The sequence below is a fragment of the Stenella coeruleoalba genome, assembly GCF_951394435.1.
Source record: "Stenella coeruleoalba genome assembly, chromosome: 15".
NCBI lineage: Eukaryota > Metazoa > Chordata > Mammalia > Artiodactyla > Delphinidae > Stenella > Stenella coeruleoalba.
This window is the reverse complement of record NC_137161.1, coordinates 81,783,992-81,801,998: the sequence shown is the minus strand read 5'-3', so window position 1 is coordinate 81,801,998 and position 18,007 is coordinate 81,783,992. Positions and strand designations below refer to the sequence as shown.

Genomic DNA, 18,007 nt, shown 5'->3' with positions numbered 1-18,007 from the left:
AATTTTGTATCCTGCTACTTTACCAAATTCATTGACTGCCTATAGTAGTTTTCTGATAAAGTCTTTAGGATTGTCTATTTATAGTATCATGTCATCTGCAAATGGTGACAGCTTTACTTCTTCTTTTCCGATTTGGACTCTTTTTATTTCTTTTTCTTCTCTGATTGCTGTGGCTAAAACTTTGAAAACTATGTTGAATAATAGTGCTGAGAGTGGCAACCTTGTCTTGTTCCTGATCTTAGTGGAAATGGTTTCAGTTTTTCACCATTGAGAATGATGTTGGCTGTGGGTTTGTCATGTATGGCCTTGATTATGTTGAGGTAAGTTCCCTCTATGCCTACCTTCTGGAGGGTTTTTATCATAAATGGATGTTGAATTTTGTCAAAAGCTTTTTCTGCATCTATTGAGATGATCATATGGTTTTTATCCTTCAATTTGTTAATATGGTGTATCACATTGATTGATTTGCATATACTGAAGAATCCTTGCATCCCTGAGATAAACCCCACTTGATCATGATGTATGATCTTTTTAATGTGCTGTTGGATTCTGTTTGCTAGTATTTTGTTGAGCATTTTTGCATCTATGTGCATCAGTGATATTGGCCAATAGTTTTCTTTCTTTGTGACATCTTTGTCTGGTTTTGGTATCAGGGTGATGGTGGCCTTGTAGAATGAGTTTGGGAGTGAACCCCCCCTCTGCTATATTTTGGAAGAGTTTGAGAAGGATAGGTGTTAGCTCTTCTCTAAATGTTTGATAGAATTCACCTGTGAAGCCATCTGGTCCTGGGCTTTTGTTTGTTGGAAGATTTGTAATCACAGTCTCAATTTCAGTGCTTGTGATTGGTATGTTTATATTTTCTATTTCTTCCTGGTTCAGTCTCGGAAAGTTGTGCTTTTCTAAGAATTTGTCCATTTCTTCCAGGTTGTCCATTTTATTGGCATAGAGTTGCTTGTAGTAATCTCTCATGATCCTTTGTATTTCTGCACTGTCAGTTGTTACTTCTCCTTTTTCATTTCTAATTCTATTGATTTGAGTCTTCTCCCTTTTTTTCTTGATGAGTCTGGCTAATGGTTTATCAATTTTGTTTATCTTCTCAAAGAACCAGCTTTTAGTTTGTTTTTTTTTTTTTTAAAGAAGATCTTGGGGGTTGGAGGTTTTTTTTTAGTAATTTATTTATTTATTTTTGCTGTGTTGGGTCTTTGTTTCTGTGCGAGGGCTTTCTCTAGTTGTGGCAAGCGGGGACCACTCTTCATCGCGGTGCATGGGCCTCTCACTATTGCGGCCTCTCTTGTTGCGGAGCGTAGGCTCCAGACGTGCAGGCTCAGTAGTTGTGACTCACGGGCCTAGCTGCTCCGCGGCATATGATATCCTCCCAGACCAGGGCTCGAACCCGTGTCCCCTGTATTAGCAGGCAGATTCTCAACCACTACGCCACCAGGGAAGCCCCAGCTTTTAGTTTTATTGCTCTTTGCTATTGTTTCCTTCAGCTCTTTTTCATTTATTTCTGATCTGATCTTTATGATTTCTTTCCTTCTGCTAACTTTGGGGTTTTTTTGTTCTTCTTTCTCTAATTGCTTTAGGTGTAAGATTAGGTTGTTTATTTGAGATTTTTCTTGTTTCTTGAGGTAGGCTTGTATAGCTGTAAACTTCCCTCTTAGAACTGCTTTTGCTGCATCCCATAGGTTTTGGGTCGTCGTGTTTTCATTTTCATTTGTTTCTAGGTATTTTTTGATTTCCTCTTTGATTTCTTCTGTTATCTCTTGGTTATTAAGTAGTGTATTGTTTAGCCTCCATGTGTTTGTATTTTTTACAGATTTTTTTTCCTGTAATTGATATATAGTCTCATAGTGTTGTGGTCAGAAAAGATACTTGATACAATTTCAATTTTCTTAAATTTACCAAGGCTTGATTTGTGACCCAAGATATGATCTATCCTGGAGAATGTTCCATGAGCACTTGAGAAGAATGTGTATTCTGTTGTTTTTGGATGGAATGTCCTATAAATATCAATTCAGTCCGTCTTGTTTAATGTATCATTTAAAGCTTGTTTATTTTCATTTTGGATGATCTGTCCATTGGTAAAAGTGGGTGTTAGAGTCCCCTACTCTGATTGTGTTACTGTCGATTTCCCCTTTTATGGCTGTTAGCATTTGCCTTATGTATTGAGGTGCTCCTATGTTGGGTGCATAAATATTTACAATTGTTATATCTTCCTCTTGGATTGATCCCTTGATCATTATGTAGTGTCCTTCTTTGTCTCTTATTATAGTCTTTATTTTAAAGTCTATTTTGTCTAATGTGAGAATTGCTACTCCAGCTTTCTTTTGATTTCCATTTCCATGGAATATCTTTTTCCATCCCCTCACTTTCAGTCTGTATGTGTCCCTAGGTCTGAAATGGGTCCCTTGTAGACAGCATATATATGGTTCTTGTTTTTGTATCCATTCAGCCAGTCTATGTCTTTTGGTTGGAGCATTTAATCCATTTACATTTAAGGTAATTATCAATATGTATGTTCCTATTACCATTTTCTTAATTGTTTTGGGTTTGTTATTGTAGGTCTTTTCCTTCTCTTGTGTTTCCTGCCTGGAGAAGTTCCTTTAGCATTTGTTGTAAAGCTGGTTTTGTGGTGCTGAATTCTCTTAGCTTTTGCTTGTCTGTAAAGCTTTTAATTTCTCCATCGAATGTGAATGAGATCCTTGCTGGGTAGAGTAATCTTGGTTGTAGGTTTTTCCCTTTGATCACTTTAAATATGTCTGCCACTCCCTTCTGGTTTGTAGAGTTTCTGCTGAAAGATCAACTGTTAACCTTATGGGGATTCCCTTGTATGTTATTTGTTGTGTTTCCCTTCCTGCTTTTAATATTTTTTCTTTGTATTTAATATTTGATAGTTTGATTAATTTATGTCTTGGCGTGTTTCTCCTTGGATTTATCCTATATGGGACTCTCTGTGCTTCCTGGACTTGATTAAGTATTTCCTTTCCCATATTAGGGAAGTTTTCAACTATAATCTCTTCAAATATTTTCTCAGTCCCTTTCTTTTTCTCTTCTTCTTCTGGGACCCCTATAATTCGAATGTTGGTGTGTTTAATGTTGTCCCAGAGGTTTCTGAGACTGTCCTCAATTCTTTTCATTCTTGTTTCTTTATTCTGCTCTGCAGTAGTTATTTCCACTATTTTATCTTCCAGGTCACTTATCCGTTCTTCTGCCTCAGTTATTCTGCTATTGATTCCTTCTAGAGAATTTTTAATTTCATTTATTGTGTTGTTCATCATTGTTTGTTTGCTCTTTAGGTCTTCCAGGTCCTTGTTAAACATTTCTTGTATTTTCTCCATTCTATTTCCAAGATTTTGTATCGTCTTTACTGTCATTACTCGAATTATTTTTCAGGTAGACTGCCTATTTCCTCTTCATTTGTTTGGTCTGGTGGGTTTTTGCCTTGCTCCTTCATCTACTGTGTGTTTCTCTGTCTTCTCATTTTGCTTATCTTACTGTGTTTGGAGTCCCCTTTTGCAGGCTGCAGGTTCATAGTTCCCATTGTTTTTGGTGTCTACCCCCAGTGGCCAAGGTTGGTTCAGTGGGTTGTGTAGGCTTCCTGGTGGAGGGGACTAGTGCCTGTGTTCTGGTGGATGAGGCTGGATCTTGTCTTTCTGGTGAGCAGGACTGCATCTGGTGGTGTGTTTTGGGGTGTCTGTGACCTTATTATGATTTTAGGCAGCCTCTCTGCTAATGGGTGGGGTTGTGTTCCTGTCTTGCTAGTTGTTTGGCATAGGGTGTCCAGTGCTGTAGCTTGCTGGTCGTTGAGTGGAGCTGGGTCTTAGCATTGAGATGGAGATCTCTGGGAGAGCTTTCACCATTTGATATTACGTGGAGCCGGGAGGTCTCTGGTGGACCAGTGTCCTGAACTCGGCCCTCCCACCTCAGAGGCACAGGCCTGACACCTGGCCGGAGCACCAAGACCCTGTTAGCCACACGGAATTATCAAGATAGTGGTCACTGGCAAGTGAAACCACAAGAGAAGAGTCCCGTGCTATGCCTGGTCCTGCTGAGCAATTTTCAGACTTCAGCTCATTCTGGCAAGAGGGCAACTGGGTCAGTGAGGCAGAGTGGGGTCCGTTAGGCGGGCGGCCTGAAGGGCCCGGTCGAAGCCCTCGGGGAAGACCAACGGCGGCCCAGACCCTGGCCTCCTGCAGCTGTGGCCTCTTTGGGGTCTCCTTCCCGGCGTCAACTTGCTCTCAGTCCTGCCTTACCCTGAGCTTCTTCACCAGGCGAGCGCTCCCTGAGGTGATGCACAGAAAGCGCGGGCCTAGCTGAAGCGCGAGAGCCTTCAGGGTGGAGCCTTCAGGGTGGAGCCACCTGAAATGCTTTCAGTGTACCTGTATGTGCACATTCCCTGCTTAACAACCGTCAGCCCATGTCTCTGTCCCATCCACATGCCACTGCTGCCCTTCTCCATCTTATTTTAAGTCACATTGTCTGTAAATCTTACAAAATGTTTTGCAAAATAGGGCCTCTTTAAAATATACATAACTGCAACGCCATTATCACTTTCCCCAAATATACATTTTTTCCTTGACATATTCAAATATCGAGGAGTCAAATTTGAATAGAACAGAGGTCTAACCATCAAGGAATTCATGGCTAGTGGAACAGATAGACAAGGATGTCAGTGATCACTCTGGAGTAGTCATATGCCCATGTACATATTCTGACCTAAGCATCCCCTGTGTGGGGGAGAGAAAGACAGAGAGCCAGAGAATGACACAAGGGAACTGGAAGGGAAAGGAGAGGAAAACAATTGAAAAATAACAATTTAAATACTCAGAGACGTTTCTCCAGCTTCCTTCCCCCATGAGCATGTGACCAACATAAGTGTGCGTGGAGATGGGAACCCATGTTTCCTTCAGCCAGTCTCATTTCCTAACTGCGATTCAGAATGTGAACATCTCACCACCCTGAATGTAATTTTAGTGTTTAAAGATAAATTTTCTTTAAACAGCATTTATCTCACCTCCTCAACAGGACTGAAAGCTCCTGTAGAGTCAGGGGAATGGGAAGGATCCATTGTCACACAAAATAACCACAGCTGGATTCAATGACTAGACCACACAGGTATCTCTTATGCTACTGGTCCAAGAGTTAAGTTTAAACCTCAGGTCTGGAGCTCTTGTGGTTTTTCTGTTTCATTAACTTGTTTCATCTACTTTTATGGTTACAGGTTCAGTAAGAAGAACAAGGAGAGCATAAATCCTTACACATACATGCCTTTTGGAATTGGACCCCGAAACTGCATTGGCATGAGATTTGCTATCATGAACATGAAACTTGCTCTCGTCAGAATCCTGCAGCACTTCTCCTTCAAACCTTGTAAAGAAACACAGGTCAGTAGTTAATTTTCTGCATGAATAACATTTTATTGGGAGTTCTTTTTTTTAACTGATGGGTCTCTATATATCTAAGCATGTTATCAGTTCAAAGAATAATTTATTCTGTTAGCCAGAGAATCTGTTTGGAGCCATCTGAAATCTTTAATTGTCAATATCCAGGGAGGGCTAAGTCTGTGGCCCACATTCAAGTCCACTGGAATGAAGGGAAGTGTGTGCACAGTCATGAGAGCACACACTGCAAAGTCATGGCTCTTCAGTGATGCTCTTCTCCACCGGAACTTACAGAAGCTCTCCTGGCAGTGGTTCTCAGCCTCTGCTTGTATAATGAAATTACTGTGGTGCTTTAAAAAAAGCCCTGATGCCTAAGTCATCTCAGACTTTCTAAAATAATTCACCTGGAGTGTGGCATTCAAAGCGGCCCCACTGATTCTCCTGTGCAGCCACGGTGAGAACCCCTGATGGAAAGCATTTCTGCCAGATGTGAAGGACTCCCACAGCCCCCTCACCTTCCAGGGGTCCTGCTGCCATCAAGATGGGCTCCCTTTACATTCTAATAATAACTCTATGTGTGCTCTTCCCCACCCCCATTCTATTCTTCCCCCTTCAAGTTCTAGTTCAATCCCAAGCCCCTCCATGAAGCCTTCCCCACCCAGTCCAAAGCCCACTCTCTCCTCTGCTCTGTTATCAGTTACCACAGGCTGGCATCATGGATCCTACCACCTAACTTAACACTTTGCTGTGGAACCATCCAGTTTGGTTCTTATGTTTTCTTTGCCCCTAAGAATACCCTTAACTCTAGCTCCTCATTTTATTTCTTTAATAAACTCCCAATGCTGCCTTGCAGTCATCCGGTAAATGCTTGCAGAGTGACTTTCAGTTGAGTTAGAGTTCTGGAACACAAATTATGTTCAGTTTGAACTTTTAAAATGTAAAAAAAATGACATGTAAATACATGCTTAGTGTGTGTGTGTCTATTTTTCTGCAGGGGAAATATATGTATGTCATATGAAATTTTAAAATACAAAGTGTTACATGTATAGAAAGATCTGGAATTTCTCCTCTGAGGAGCACAAAGAACAGTTGCCATTGTTCATTCATCTCAAGCACAGCCCTGTAATAAGGCTTATTTCTAGGAGTCACACATTTAACCAGCAGCTCCTCCCCTTGGGTAGGCTTTCTCAGGGAAGAGGAGGATAGAGACGGTTTCCATTTTACTTGTGGGAGTCTGTGTGTCCGTCCTGTAGGTGTGTACAGACAGGGGACTCAGCCCTGAGAGGAATGGGGCCTCTGGCACACCTGGGAAGGGCAGGTGCTCCCTGAAGCTCCACCCAGCCATCCACAGGCTGGGGCTTCTCCCTCCACGACAATTTGCTTGCCCTTCAGTCAACTGAGATTAGAAGGTCACTGTTGGTTCCCCCAACTCTGAAAGGGGCTAAAGGTGAGAAAGGGGCTAAAAGTACTGGAACAAACACTGTGGTCATCAGAAGTTCGCCATTTGCACTACACTTGGAGCCAGGAGGTGTTAAGAAACAGGCATAATGCTTCACAACGACCTCTTCCCATCATGAAACTGGGTGGATTCTACTGGGAGAGGTGATTGGACGCTTTAGAAGTTGAGGAATGTGCTTACAATTAAAATTGTAATACCTATTCAGGATTACCTTGTAAGTTCCAACATACACAAAATTACCTCTATATCCTTTTCCGAGAAATTTGCCATAATGCCTAAGAATCTGTTATGTTTTTAAAACTCAGTATTTTTGCTTAAAATTTAAATTAATAAAGAACACAGGCCAACCTGATTTTGTATCAAGCCTGGTACAGAATAGGCGCTCAATAGATATTTTGCTGAATGAATGATGGATGAATTTTTTCACCATCCCTCTTAACACAGCTTATAGAGTAAATATAAAGAATCAAAGATAGGTAGGGAAAATTGAATGAAGGTGTGCAAAAGGTACAAACTTCCAGTTATAAATAAGTACTAGGGCTATAATGCAAAACATGATGACTATTGTTAATATTTCTGTATGGTATAAGAGAGTAGGTCCTAAGAGTTCTCACAAAGGGAAAATAATATTTATTTTTTTCCTTTCCTATCTATATGGGATGATGAATGTTAACAAAACTGTGGTAATAATTTTGTGATATATGTAAGTCAAATCATTTTGCTGTACACCTTAAATTTATGCACTGCTGTAAGTCAACTATATTGTAATAAAAATGGAAGTTAAATTCTGATAGGACATGAAAAGGGAATACCGTGAACAACTGTATTCCCATATGTTTTATAATATACGTTAAATAGACCAATTCTCTGAAGACACAAACTATTAACATTCAATCAAGAAAATATAGACATCCTGGCTGTCCCTATATCTGTCCCTCTATCTATCAAACATACTGAATCGGTAGTTTAAAAAAATCAAATATACATGATGCTAAAAGTAGCTTTTACATGTTTGTAAAGCATTATTGTCCATAATGTATCTCGTCTACTTTGCTTTTTTTTGTTGGTGGGGCTCCATTAATCGGTTCTCATGTGTTTGTTTAAATGTTGCAGATCCCCCTGAAATTGTTCACTGTAGGACTTACGCAGTTGGAAAAACCTGTTGTTCTAAAGGTTGTGTCAAGAGATGCGACCGTAAGTGGAGCCTGACTTTCTCGAAGGACATGGGCTTTGATCTTCAAGGAAGCTGTATCCAGGAACACCTGAGACTTTACTTACTTTGTGATAAAACTATTAAATGAAGATAGGCTTCACCTACTGCCCTTGATGGACAATTAGGTATTCTGCCCAATCATTTAGCTTTCTCATTGTCTGTGTGGAGTGTTATATATTGCGTCATTAAAGGAGGTGACAAGTAAGTGCCGGATACTCAACTTCATGGGCTCTCCTAGGACCATCTCCATCCACTTCCTGATGGTAGTTAGTACCATCTACTCCTCCTGAGCACTAATCAGAATGAAAATTTCTCAACAAACTCTAATGAAAATAAGAATGATTGTGGTGACTGAAGTAGTGACATTTATGTCACAGATTTTATTTTGAATATTCTAAATTAAATATTACATTGAGCAAGTCAATAAACATCTCTTTACAAAAGTATAATCTGACGCCTTTGTGCACATTAGGGGGAATGTATACAGCAGAATCAGAGAGACTCAGGGACTAAATGCTTTTGACCATCACAATCCCTGGTGGGTGGGGCCTTTTAAAAACTCCAGGTTGACATATTAAGTAGGTAAGAGTTCACTGACTGTGACTTTTCCCAGTGCTTAGAAATCTGCCTTTTAAATCTACCTTTATAGTTTAAATCTACCTTTTTTGGAGCACATATGTTTTGTTTCTTTTTTAAAATTAATTAATTAATTAATTAATTAATTTAGTTTTGGCTGCGTTCGATCTTCTTTGCTGTGCGTGGGCTTTCTCTAGTAGTGGCGAGCGGGGGCTACTCTTCACTGCAGTGCGCAGGCTTCTCATTGCGTTGGCTTCTCTTGTTGCAGAGCACGGGTTTAGGTGAATGGGCTTCAGTAGCTGCAGAACGCGGCCTCAGTAGTTGCAGAATGCAGGCTCAGTAGTTGTGGCTCGTGGGCTCTAGAGCGCAGGCTCAGTAGTTGTGGCGCACGGGCTTAGTTGCTCCATGTCATCTGGGATCTTCCCGGACCCAGGGCTTGAACCCGTGTCCCCTGCATTGGCAGGCGGGTTCTTAACCACTGCGCCACCAGGTAAGTCCTGGAGCACGTATGTTTTCATACCTCTTTGTATTCCATCCTCGATTCCCAACTGTCTTAATGCAATGAACATGGAATAAAGGTGGCTGATTGGTCAGTTGATTGGGCAGAAAGGCTACAAGCACTGGTCAGTTTCATTTGGTATCAGAAGGGTACAGGGCTCTTCCTTTCCCTTTTCTGCCCCTTCCCTCCCTTTTCCTTCCCCTGCCTTGCCCTCCTGGATAATCCAGCCCTAAACCAGTAAGTGAGACACAGAACGTGGGCAGCCTCACACTGCAGGGCAGGAGCAGAGAAGGGGGCACAGTGACTCCAAGTCAGAGACAAATAGAGGGTGTCCACAGGGATGGCAGCCCGGCATGGGTGTGGGAACCCAAAATACCCACTCATAGGGGTGGCCTGTAACAGCAGCCAGAGACTAACTAGGGTGTGGAGAACCCAAGTAGGGTAAGGGGAGGGGGCATCGTGAGTGGAAAGGGATGGATCATGGATTTGGGTACATAAAGGAGGGGTGATCAAGTAAGTAAATATATAAAGGATGGTGGAAGGCAGAATTCTCACTGTTGGAGAAGAGAGTCACTGATTCAGAGAGGGAGAAAACCAGAATAAACCCCGTGGAGTCAGCGATTGAAACTGAATATATCAGTGTAAATCCATGCTTTTCTTTTTTAACTTTTTATTTTATATTGGAGTATAGCTGATCAACAATGTTGTGAGGGCTTCCCTGGTCATGCAGTGGTTAAGAATCCGCCTGCCAATGCAGGGGACATGGGTTCGAGCCCTGGTCTGGGAAGATCCCACATGCACAGGGCAACTAAGCCTGTGCACCACAACTACTGAGCCTGAGCTCTAGAGCCCGCAAGCCACAACTACTGAAGCCCGCGCACCTAGACCCCGTGCTCTGCAACAAGAGAAGCCACCACAGTGAGAAGCCCACACACGGCAACAAAGAGTAGCCCCCGCTCGCCACAACTAGAGAAAGCCCACACAGCAACGAAGACCCAACACAGCCAAAAATAAATAATAATAATTAAGTCAATAAATATATAAAAACAAAACAAAGCAAAACAAAACAATGTTGTGATAGTTTCAGGTGCACAGCAAAGGGACTCAACCATATATATAATGTATCCATTCTCCCCCAAACTGCCCTCCCAACCAGGCTGCCACATGACAGTGAGCAGAGTTTCCTGTGCTATACAGTAGGTCATTGTTTGTTATCCATTTTAAACATAGCAGTGCATACATGTCAATCCCAAACTCCCTGACTATCCCCCCGCCCTGTAATGATAAGCTTGTTCTCTAAGTCTGTGAGTCTGTTTCTGTTTTGTAAATAGGTTCATTTGTATCATTTCTTTTTAGAGTCTGCATATAAGGGTTATCATACGATATTTCTCTTTCTCTGTCTGACTTACTTCACTCAGTATGACAATCTCTAGGTCCATCCATGTTGCTGCAAATGGCATTATTTCATTCTTTTTAATGACTGAGTAATATTCCGTTGTATATATGTACCACATCTTTTTTATCCATTCCTCTGTCGATGGAAATAGGTTGCTTCCATGTCCTGGCTATTGTAAATATTGATGCAGTGAGCACTGGGGTGTATGTATCCTTTTGGGCCATGTTTTTCTCCAGATATATGCCTAGAAGTGGGATTGCAGGGTCATATTAAATCCATGCTTTTCTATGTAGGTAGATGATAGCAGACTGGATGATATAGACAGATAGATAGATAGATAGATAGGTAGATAAATAGATGATAGATAGACAGATGATAGATAGACAGATGACAGAGAGTTACAGATATAGATAGATAGGTATGTGTGTGTGTTTGTGTAGCTACAAAAACACATGACACCTACTGCTTTCCACTGATACAGTGTAGAAACAATAACACCCTAATAGCAATGAGCATACCTTGTGCCCAGATCTTGGATTATAAATATCATTTTCCACTGAAAGGAATTGGGCTCCTTAGAGAAATGGCTGATTCCAGGGCTGGGAAAGTACATGACGACGATGGACCGTCTTGGGCTAGAAAGCAAGGAACTGTAAACATTGAGGGGGATGTGTCCAAAGGACCCAGAAGCCAGCCTGAGGGGCTTCCACTGCCCAAATCAGAGACCATTTGAGCATTATAATAAATAAGGATAGTAAGAGCTGTTAAGCCATTCAAGAAAATAGGAAAACATGAGTACATACAGATATATGTAAATGAATTAATGGATAAATTGCAATTTGACGAGGAAACTTACATAGCTTCAAAGTAGTGCTGCTCAGAATACCCATTCATTGTAGAGCAGAAGGGGTAACTTCAGAGTGGAGGAACCTGGCAGACAGCCCTTTCCTCATCAGAGAGCAGCATCAGGGATGGGACGACTTGATCGTGCTCTGTCTTGTTTTTTTTCTAAGGAGGTAGCACTACACTGTGACCGTGACCATGACCGAGGAGTGGCTCTGAAGCTGGAGCCCCTGAGTTTAAAATCCCAGGACCGTCCGTCCAGGACTGAGTCTAGACTAATCAGTGGTTTTGGGCAAATCAGACAGGCCCGTCCATTCCTTGCATTGCTTGGCCCACAGAGTTTGGGCTGAATTTCAGTGCTTCTATGCCCCTCCGCTGAATGCCACTGTGCACACATGAGCTCGGGCTCAGCCACTGTCTTGGGTCTGGTTCCGTAAAAGCAGGGCCTGAGGGCTCTGGCACAAATAGTTTACTGAGAGAGTGATCTCAGGGGAAGGGAATGAGGGGAATCTGGGTGGGCAAGGGGAAAAGCTGGGTGAAGATGTGCTCTCTGTGGAGTTTGATTCCACAGGAAGCCTGAAAGAGATTTGTAATACAGAGTAGATCCCACTTGGAGGCACAGGCCAGCCTTTTGTACCCCATCATAGACTGGTCTTCTTATCCCCCAGGAGGCACAGGCTCCCAGGTGAAGTGGCTTCAGTTTGGCCCCGGGAGATTCTCTAGAGAGCAGGGCAGCCTTTAATCAGTAGCAGCCGATACTCCCAGTAACTGGGGGAGGAACGTGCAGCTCAGGGTGAGGGATCTGGTAACTGCCTGGAAGTCCTGGCTGAATTTCATGAATACACCGTGTCTGTAAGGAGGGAATGAACTCTCTTGATTCTTCTTGTTTGTTTATTTTTTCCCTTGGGATCTGTCTTTGCTCGGCCAGCAATGGACTCAAGTTTGAAAACTTTTCAGAAACAATTTTTGCCCCAGGGTAGGAGGAGGAGAGTGGGAGGGACATCACCCCAGGGGACTTTGAGGTCCTACAGAGGTGGGGCGAAGTGGGGCTGGAGGTCCTGCTCTGGGCCCTGAGCTCACACAGCTGGACAGACACCCCCAGCCCCAGTTAGAATCCAGGAAATAATGTCCTGAACATTTATGACTCAGTGTCGCCACACACAGCAGGTGGTAAGAGGAGCCATTTAAACATTAAACAAGGAGGAAAGAAATGAAGAGTTCACGTTCAGCAAACCCAACATTTTAATGATTTTTCACTACAGCTTCAGCTCATGTCTCCTCCTCTTGCTGTCAGAAGATACATTCCATAATTTGTGATTACGCTATAATTCTTGTCCTTATTAGCACTAGTTGAACAGTTTATGAGCTCATAAGAGTGAACATTTCTAGAGGGTCTACTGAGGGTCAGGTATCTGATGGACAAGGTCACATGTTCTCTTCACTCAAAGCCACCAGGAGGCCGACTTGCAGATCAGGCCCCAAAACCTTCAGGTCAGGGACCAGAGTCTGGTCTGATCTGGGCTCCTTGAGGAGGGAAAGACATAATTATGAATGCTCATTTTATAGATTAGGCAACTGAGGTTGAGAGGGTTTAAATAACTCACCCAGCGCCTGATATCAGCCACATTTTGTGGATCCCTGCTAGCCAGCTGTCTACACAACAGGAGCACAGATGTCCCTGGAGTCCATAGGAAGCTAAGGGACCTCCTGGGGCAGGTTCCCATCCATACCTTTTCCTCCCCACTTTCCCCCTCATTCCCTGGCAAATTCGTACAGATTCTTAACCATTTGGACATTTTGATTTTGTGGTTCCAAAAAGTCAAAATGTCAGAAATGTTACTGCATTACAGCCACTAGGATGGCTATAAAAAATAATGTAAAAAGCAAGTGTTGGTGAGAATGTGTAGAAATTGGACAGCTCATTCATTGCTGGTGGGGTTGTAAAGTGGTGCGACAATCATGGAAAATGTTTGGCCACTCCTCAGCAAGGAAAGCATAGAATTACCACATGACCCAGCAGCTGCACTCCTGGGGAGATGACAGGATTGGAAACAGTTTCTCAAAACCAGTACATGTATCTTCATGTTCGTTGCCACACTATCCACAAAAGCAAAAGGTTGGAAACAAGGAAAATCCATGGATGAATGGATAAATAAATGGTTGTATATGTTGTATACAATATGATGAAACAAACTTATTTTTAAGGCAAGACAAGAAAAAAAGTTTTCATACATTAAATTCCCTGTCTGGGGGCTTCCCTGGTGGTGCAGTGGTTGAGAGTCCGCCTGCTGATGCAGGAGACACGGGTTCGTGCCCCGGTACGGGAGGATCCCACATGCCGCGGAGCGGCTGGGCCCGTGAGCCATGGCCGCTGAGCCTGTGCGTCCGGAGCCTGTGCTCCGCAACGGGAGAGGCCACAACAGTGAGGGGCCCGCGTACCACAAAAAAAAAAAAAAAAATTCCCTCTCTGCCGGGACCTCCCTGGTGGTCCAGTGGTTAAGACTTTGCCTTCCAATGTAGGGGGTGTGGGTTGGATCCCTGCTGGGGAGCTAAGATCCCACATGCCTCGAGGCTAAAAAACCTAAACAGAAAACAGAAGCAGTATTGTAACAAATTCAATAAAGACTTTAAAAGCGGTCCACATCAAAAGAAAAAAAATCTTAAAAAAAAACAAATTCCCTCTCTGCGATTTGGGCCACGCTCCCCCTTTAGAGTGCATTGTGCATGTGCATTAACCAGACCTCCTTAGAAGACACAGGAATGCCTGCTTCATCGTCAAGAGCAATTTTCTCTGGTGCCAGCAAGATAACTCCTTAGAGATAACAATCCTTTTAGTCTTGTAAGGGGTTGCAACGTGCAGATCTGGCTTGTGTAAATTGTCAGTATGTCATTTGATGTATAACCCCTTTTTTTTTTTTTTTTTTTGCGGTACGCGGGCCTCCCACTGCTGTGGCCTCTCCTGTTGCGGAGCACAGGCTCCGGACGCGCAGGCTCAGCGGCCACGGCTCACGGGCCCAGCCGCTCCGCGGCATGTGGGATCTTCCCGGACCGGGGCACGAACCTGTGTCCCCTGCATCGGCAGGCGGACTCTCAACCACTGCGCCACCAGGGAAGCCCTGTTGTATAACCTTTTGACTCAAAAACTTACATAACTGTGCTTTGACCTCTAATGGTTGGAACGGTCCTCAAAGCTTTCTGAAAGATTGTCTCCCAGGTTATAATCCTCAGATTGGCTCGAATAATTTTTTCTATTTCTTTCTTAGATTGACTATTTTTTTTTAAGGGAACTTTTAATTTTTATTTATTTATTTATTTGTTTATTTTTGGCTGCATTGGGTCTTCCTTCCTGCACTGGTGTTCTTTAGTTGCAGTGAGCAGGGGCTGCTCTTCCTTGCAGTGTGCAGGCTTCTCATTGCGGTGGCTTCTCTTGTTGTGGAGCACGGGCTCTAGAGCGCAGGCTCAGTAGTTGTGGCGCATGGGCTTAGTTGCTCTGTGGCATGTGGGATCTTCCAGACCAGGGCTCAAACCCATGTCCCCTGCATCGGCAGGCGGATTCTTAACCACTGCACCACCAGGGAAGCCCTAGATTGACTGTTAATTAATTTTTTCATAAATAGAATAGTATTCATCCATCAAAGGAGTGAAGTACTGATGCATGGTGCAAGAGGGATGAACCTTGAAACGTGAATGAAAGAATCCAGACACAAAAGGCCACATATTACATGAATCCATTTATATGAAACATCTAGAATGTACATTGGTGGTTATCAGGGCCTGGGAAGAGGAGAGTGGAGGGTATGTGCTTAATGGGCACAAATTTTATTTTGGTGTAATGGAAATATTTTGGAACTAGATAGTGGTGTAGGTAGCACAACATTGTGCATGTGCTAAATGACACTAAGTTGTTCACTTTAAAATGGTTAATTTTGTGCCATGAGTTTTACCTCAGTTAAAATTTTCAAATCCCGGGACTGTACCCTATCAAGTACAAGACAGGTCACTATGGTGCCTGCAAAGCCCAATAGCTCTTTCCAGAGGCCTTGCACGCTCTCCAGCCCCCTGTTGACCAGACCAGGGTGAGACATTGACCCTAGAAGCAGAGGATCCCTGTCTTGGCCTGGGATCTGATCACTCCTTTATTAGCAGTAAGAAAGTTGGCTTGATTTAGACCCTGTCTTTTTCAACCAAGAAATGAGAAGCATACTCAACAATGATAATGATGGTAAGGTGGGCCACTCTCACATCCTGAAATGCCCTCTCCCCTTCTCTCCTTCTGGCCAAATGCATGAGGAGATGGGATCAAGACAAGTCTGAAGAAGCCACTCTTGGCCAGATGAAGAAGCGTCTTCAGATACTACCCTGAGGCACTTAGATTTTATCTTGGGGATGATGGGAGTGTTTGTAGGGCTTTGAACCACAGAGGAATGTTACAAGATCTGTGTTTTACCAGACTCTGTCGGGTGGCTTAAGAAGGGAATTCCCTGGATGAGGCCAGCACAGAGTCAAGCAAAACTTGTTAGGAAGTTACTGCAGCGATGAGGAGAGACCAATGCTTTTCCTTTCTTTTCCAACATGCCTCAAGACCCTCGTTTTTTCCCTTCATCTTATACTTCCTGTTTCGTTCATTCCTTTCCATATGGTTGTCCGATATTTGCCTCTGTTCTCTCATTCCTCTTTTACTCCTTTTCATCACTTTTTACTTTCTGCTCTCCTGGAAACCCAAATGATTCTGATTGTGACATGTCTGAACCATTTGCTACATCCTCGAACTGCTGACACCAAAAGTGCAGTGAATGCCCAACTTAGTAACGGGTAGAAGGATGTGCATATCGTTTTTGTAGTCACAACCAGCTGTGCAGCATTTGGAACAAGAGTGGAAGCACGATGGGATGTGTGGCAGGAAATAGTTATCCCATGGGAAGATGACATAACCTGCAAAGTTATTTCAGGAGGCCCCTTGAATCTAAGCGAACAAGCCATAGGCACAATTTAGAATCGCAAGATCTGGCTCTGTGATCTGGATTCATGGTTTAATTGCTTGGGCAGGACTTTTCTCCACCCTGAGCTTCTATTTCCACATCTGTCAAGGGGGAATTAAATAATCCCAATACTGCTTATCTCACAGAGTCTTCACGACGATCAATTAAGAGAGACATGAAAGAACTTTATACGGTGTACAGGGTGGTAGAGATGTTAGTGGCTAGTTTATCAGGAAAGAGACCCTCCAGGATGGAGTAGAAAGTGAGCAGCCCTGAGGATGTCCTCCTCTTCTTCCCTTTGCTGTGAAGTCTATGGAAGTGCTTCTGCTTCGGGGCATGGGGGAGGGGCTTTCTCTATGGTGCAGTGTGTGTGGGTCTGAAAAAATATTCTCCTACCTCACCCCAGCTCTCATCGATGGGCTTGCAAGGGGACATCACCTTGTCTCTGGTTTGGGGCAGAGCACTGGTCACCACCCTCTTGGAAGATCCGGGTTTTAGTGATAGGCTCCCATTAAATTCTTGGGCAAGGCTGAGCCTGGTTTAATTTAAGACCTTGGGCTCTAAAGCTAGATAATCTAAATTTGAATCCCAACTCTGTGAGTAATTAGTGATGCATCCTTGAGTGGTCACATCACCCTTCTGTGTCCCAGCTTGCTCATTTGTAAAAGAGAGATCATAACAACACCTACCTCATGGGCTTGTTGTGGGGGGGGAATTGAATCACTTAATGAAGGCTGAGTACTTACAACACGCAAGAGGGAAGAGATATGGGAACATATGTATATGTATAACTGATTCACTTTGTTATAAAACAGAAACTAACACACCATTGTAAAGCAATTATACTCCAATAAAGATGTTAAAAAATAAAAATTAAAAAAAAAAAAGAATTGTTAGCTTTCCTTGCCTGAGGTTAGGTCTTGCTCTCTGCGTGTGTGTGGTGTGTGTGTGTGTGTGCGCGTGTGTGTGTGTGTGTGTGGTGTATGCCCCTCTCTGCAGCCCCAGTTGAGAAACCACTCTAGAATTTAGAGCTCAAGACCTAAATGGTTGGTTGTCTTCTCCCAGGTCCATCCTATTCCATCTTGGCTCTCCATCTTGCCCTCAAGAACCCTTGGTTCCTGACTGGGCTGGGGGACTTGGAGACCCTCAATGACCTATAAGGGAAGAAGAATAATGGAGGGAATGTTTAGAAAATCCTCCACAGACACAGAGGCTGAGAGAGGCAGGCAGTGAAGGGACCACGTGGTTGAAATAAGTTCCTTTTAGATGAATTCTGGTCAATTTCCATCACGGACAGATGAGGAACAGACCCAGGGATGCCCAAGGTCACACACTCCCAATGCATCAAGTCCTGCTTATTCTGTTGCCTTCATATCTTTCAAGGAGGACAGAGTTTAAGGAAAGAAAGAAAAGTCAACTATATCAATGGTAAGGGAGCTTAAGTAAGGGGTTCTTCTACTTCATAATACATGTCCTGATATGTAACTCAATACTTATTTGAGAAGTTATTTGTTTATGTCTCTCTCCCCTTTAAGTGTAGGCTTCATGAGAGCAAAGATTTTGACTTTTTTATTATCAGGGCTTGGCACGTGTCCTGAACACAGCAGGCATGGATCCCAAGCAACATACAGTGACACTGGGGTGAGGTGCCCACCTCCTCT

At 43.2% G+C, this 18,007-nt stretch overlaps 1 protein-coding gene across 5 annotated transcripts in view; it reads left to right on the top strand.

Annotated features, from left to right (window-relative positions):
* Positions 1-8,338, top strand: part of LOC307197869 (cytochrome P450 3A28-like) — a 75,587-nt gene extending 67,249 nt beyond the window's left edge. For all 5 annotated transcript variants that reach the window (XM_079944356.1, XM_079944353.1, XM_079944354.1 and 2 more), the window contains 2 exons: positions 5,222-5,384; positions 7,954-8,338. In XM_079944356.1, coding sequence (XP_079800482.1) covers positions 5,222-5,384; positions 7,954-8,049 — 259 coding nt within the window. In that variant the 3' untranslated portion in view covers positions 8,050-8,338. The remainder of the gene's footprint in view (positions 1-5,221; positions 5,385-7,953) is intronic.
* Positions 8,339-18,007: the final 9,669 nt, after the last annotated feature.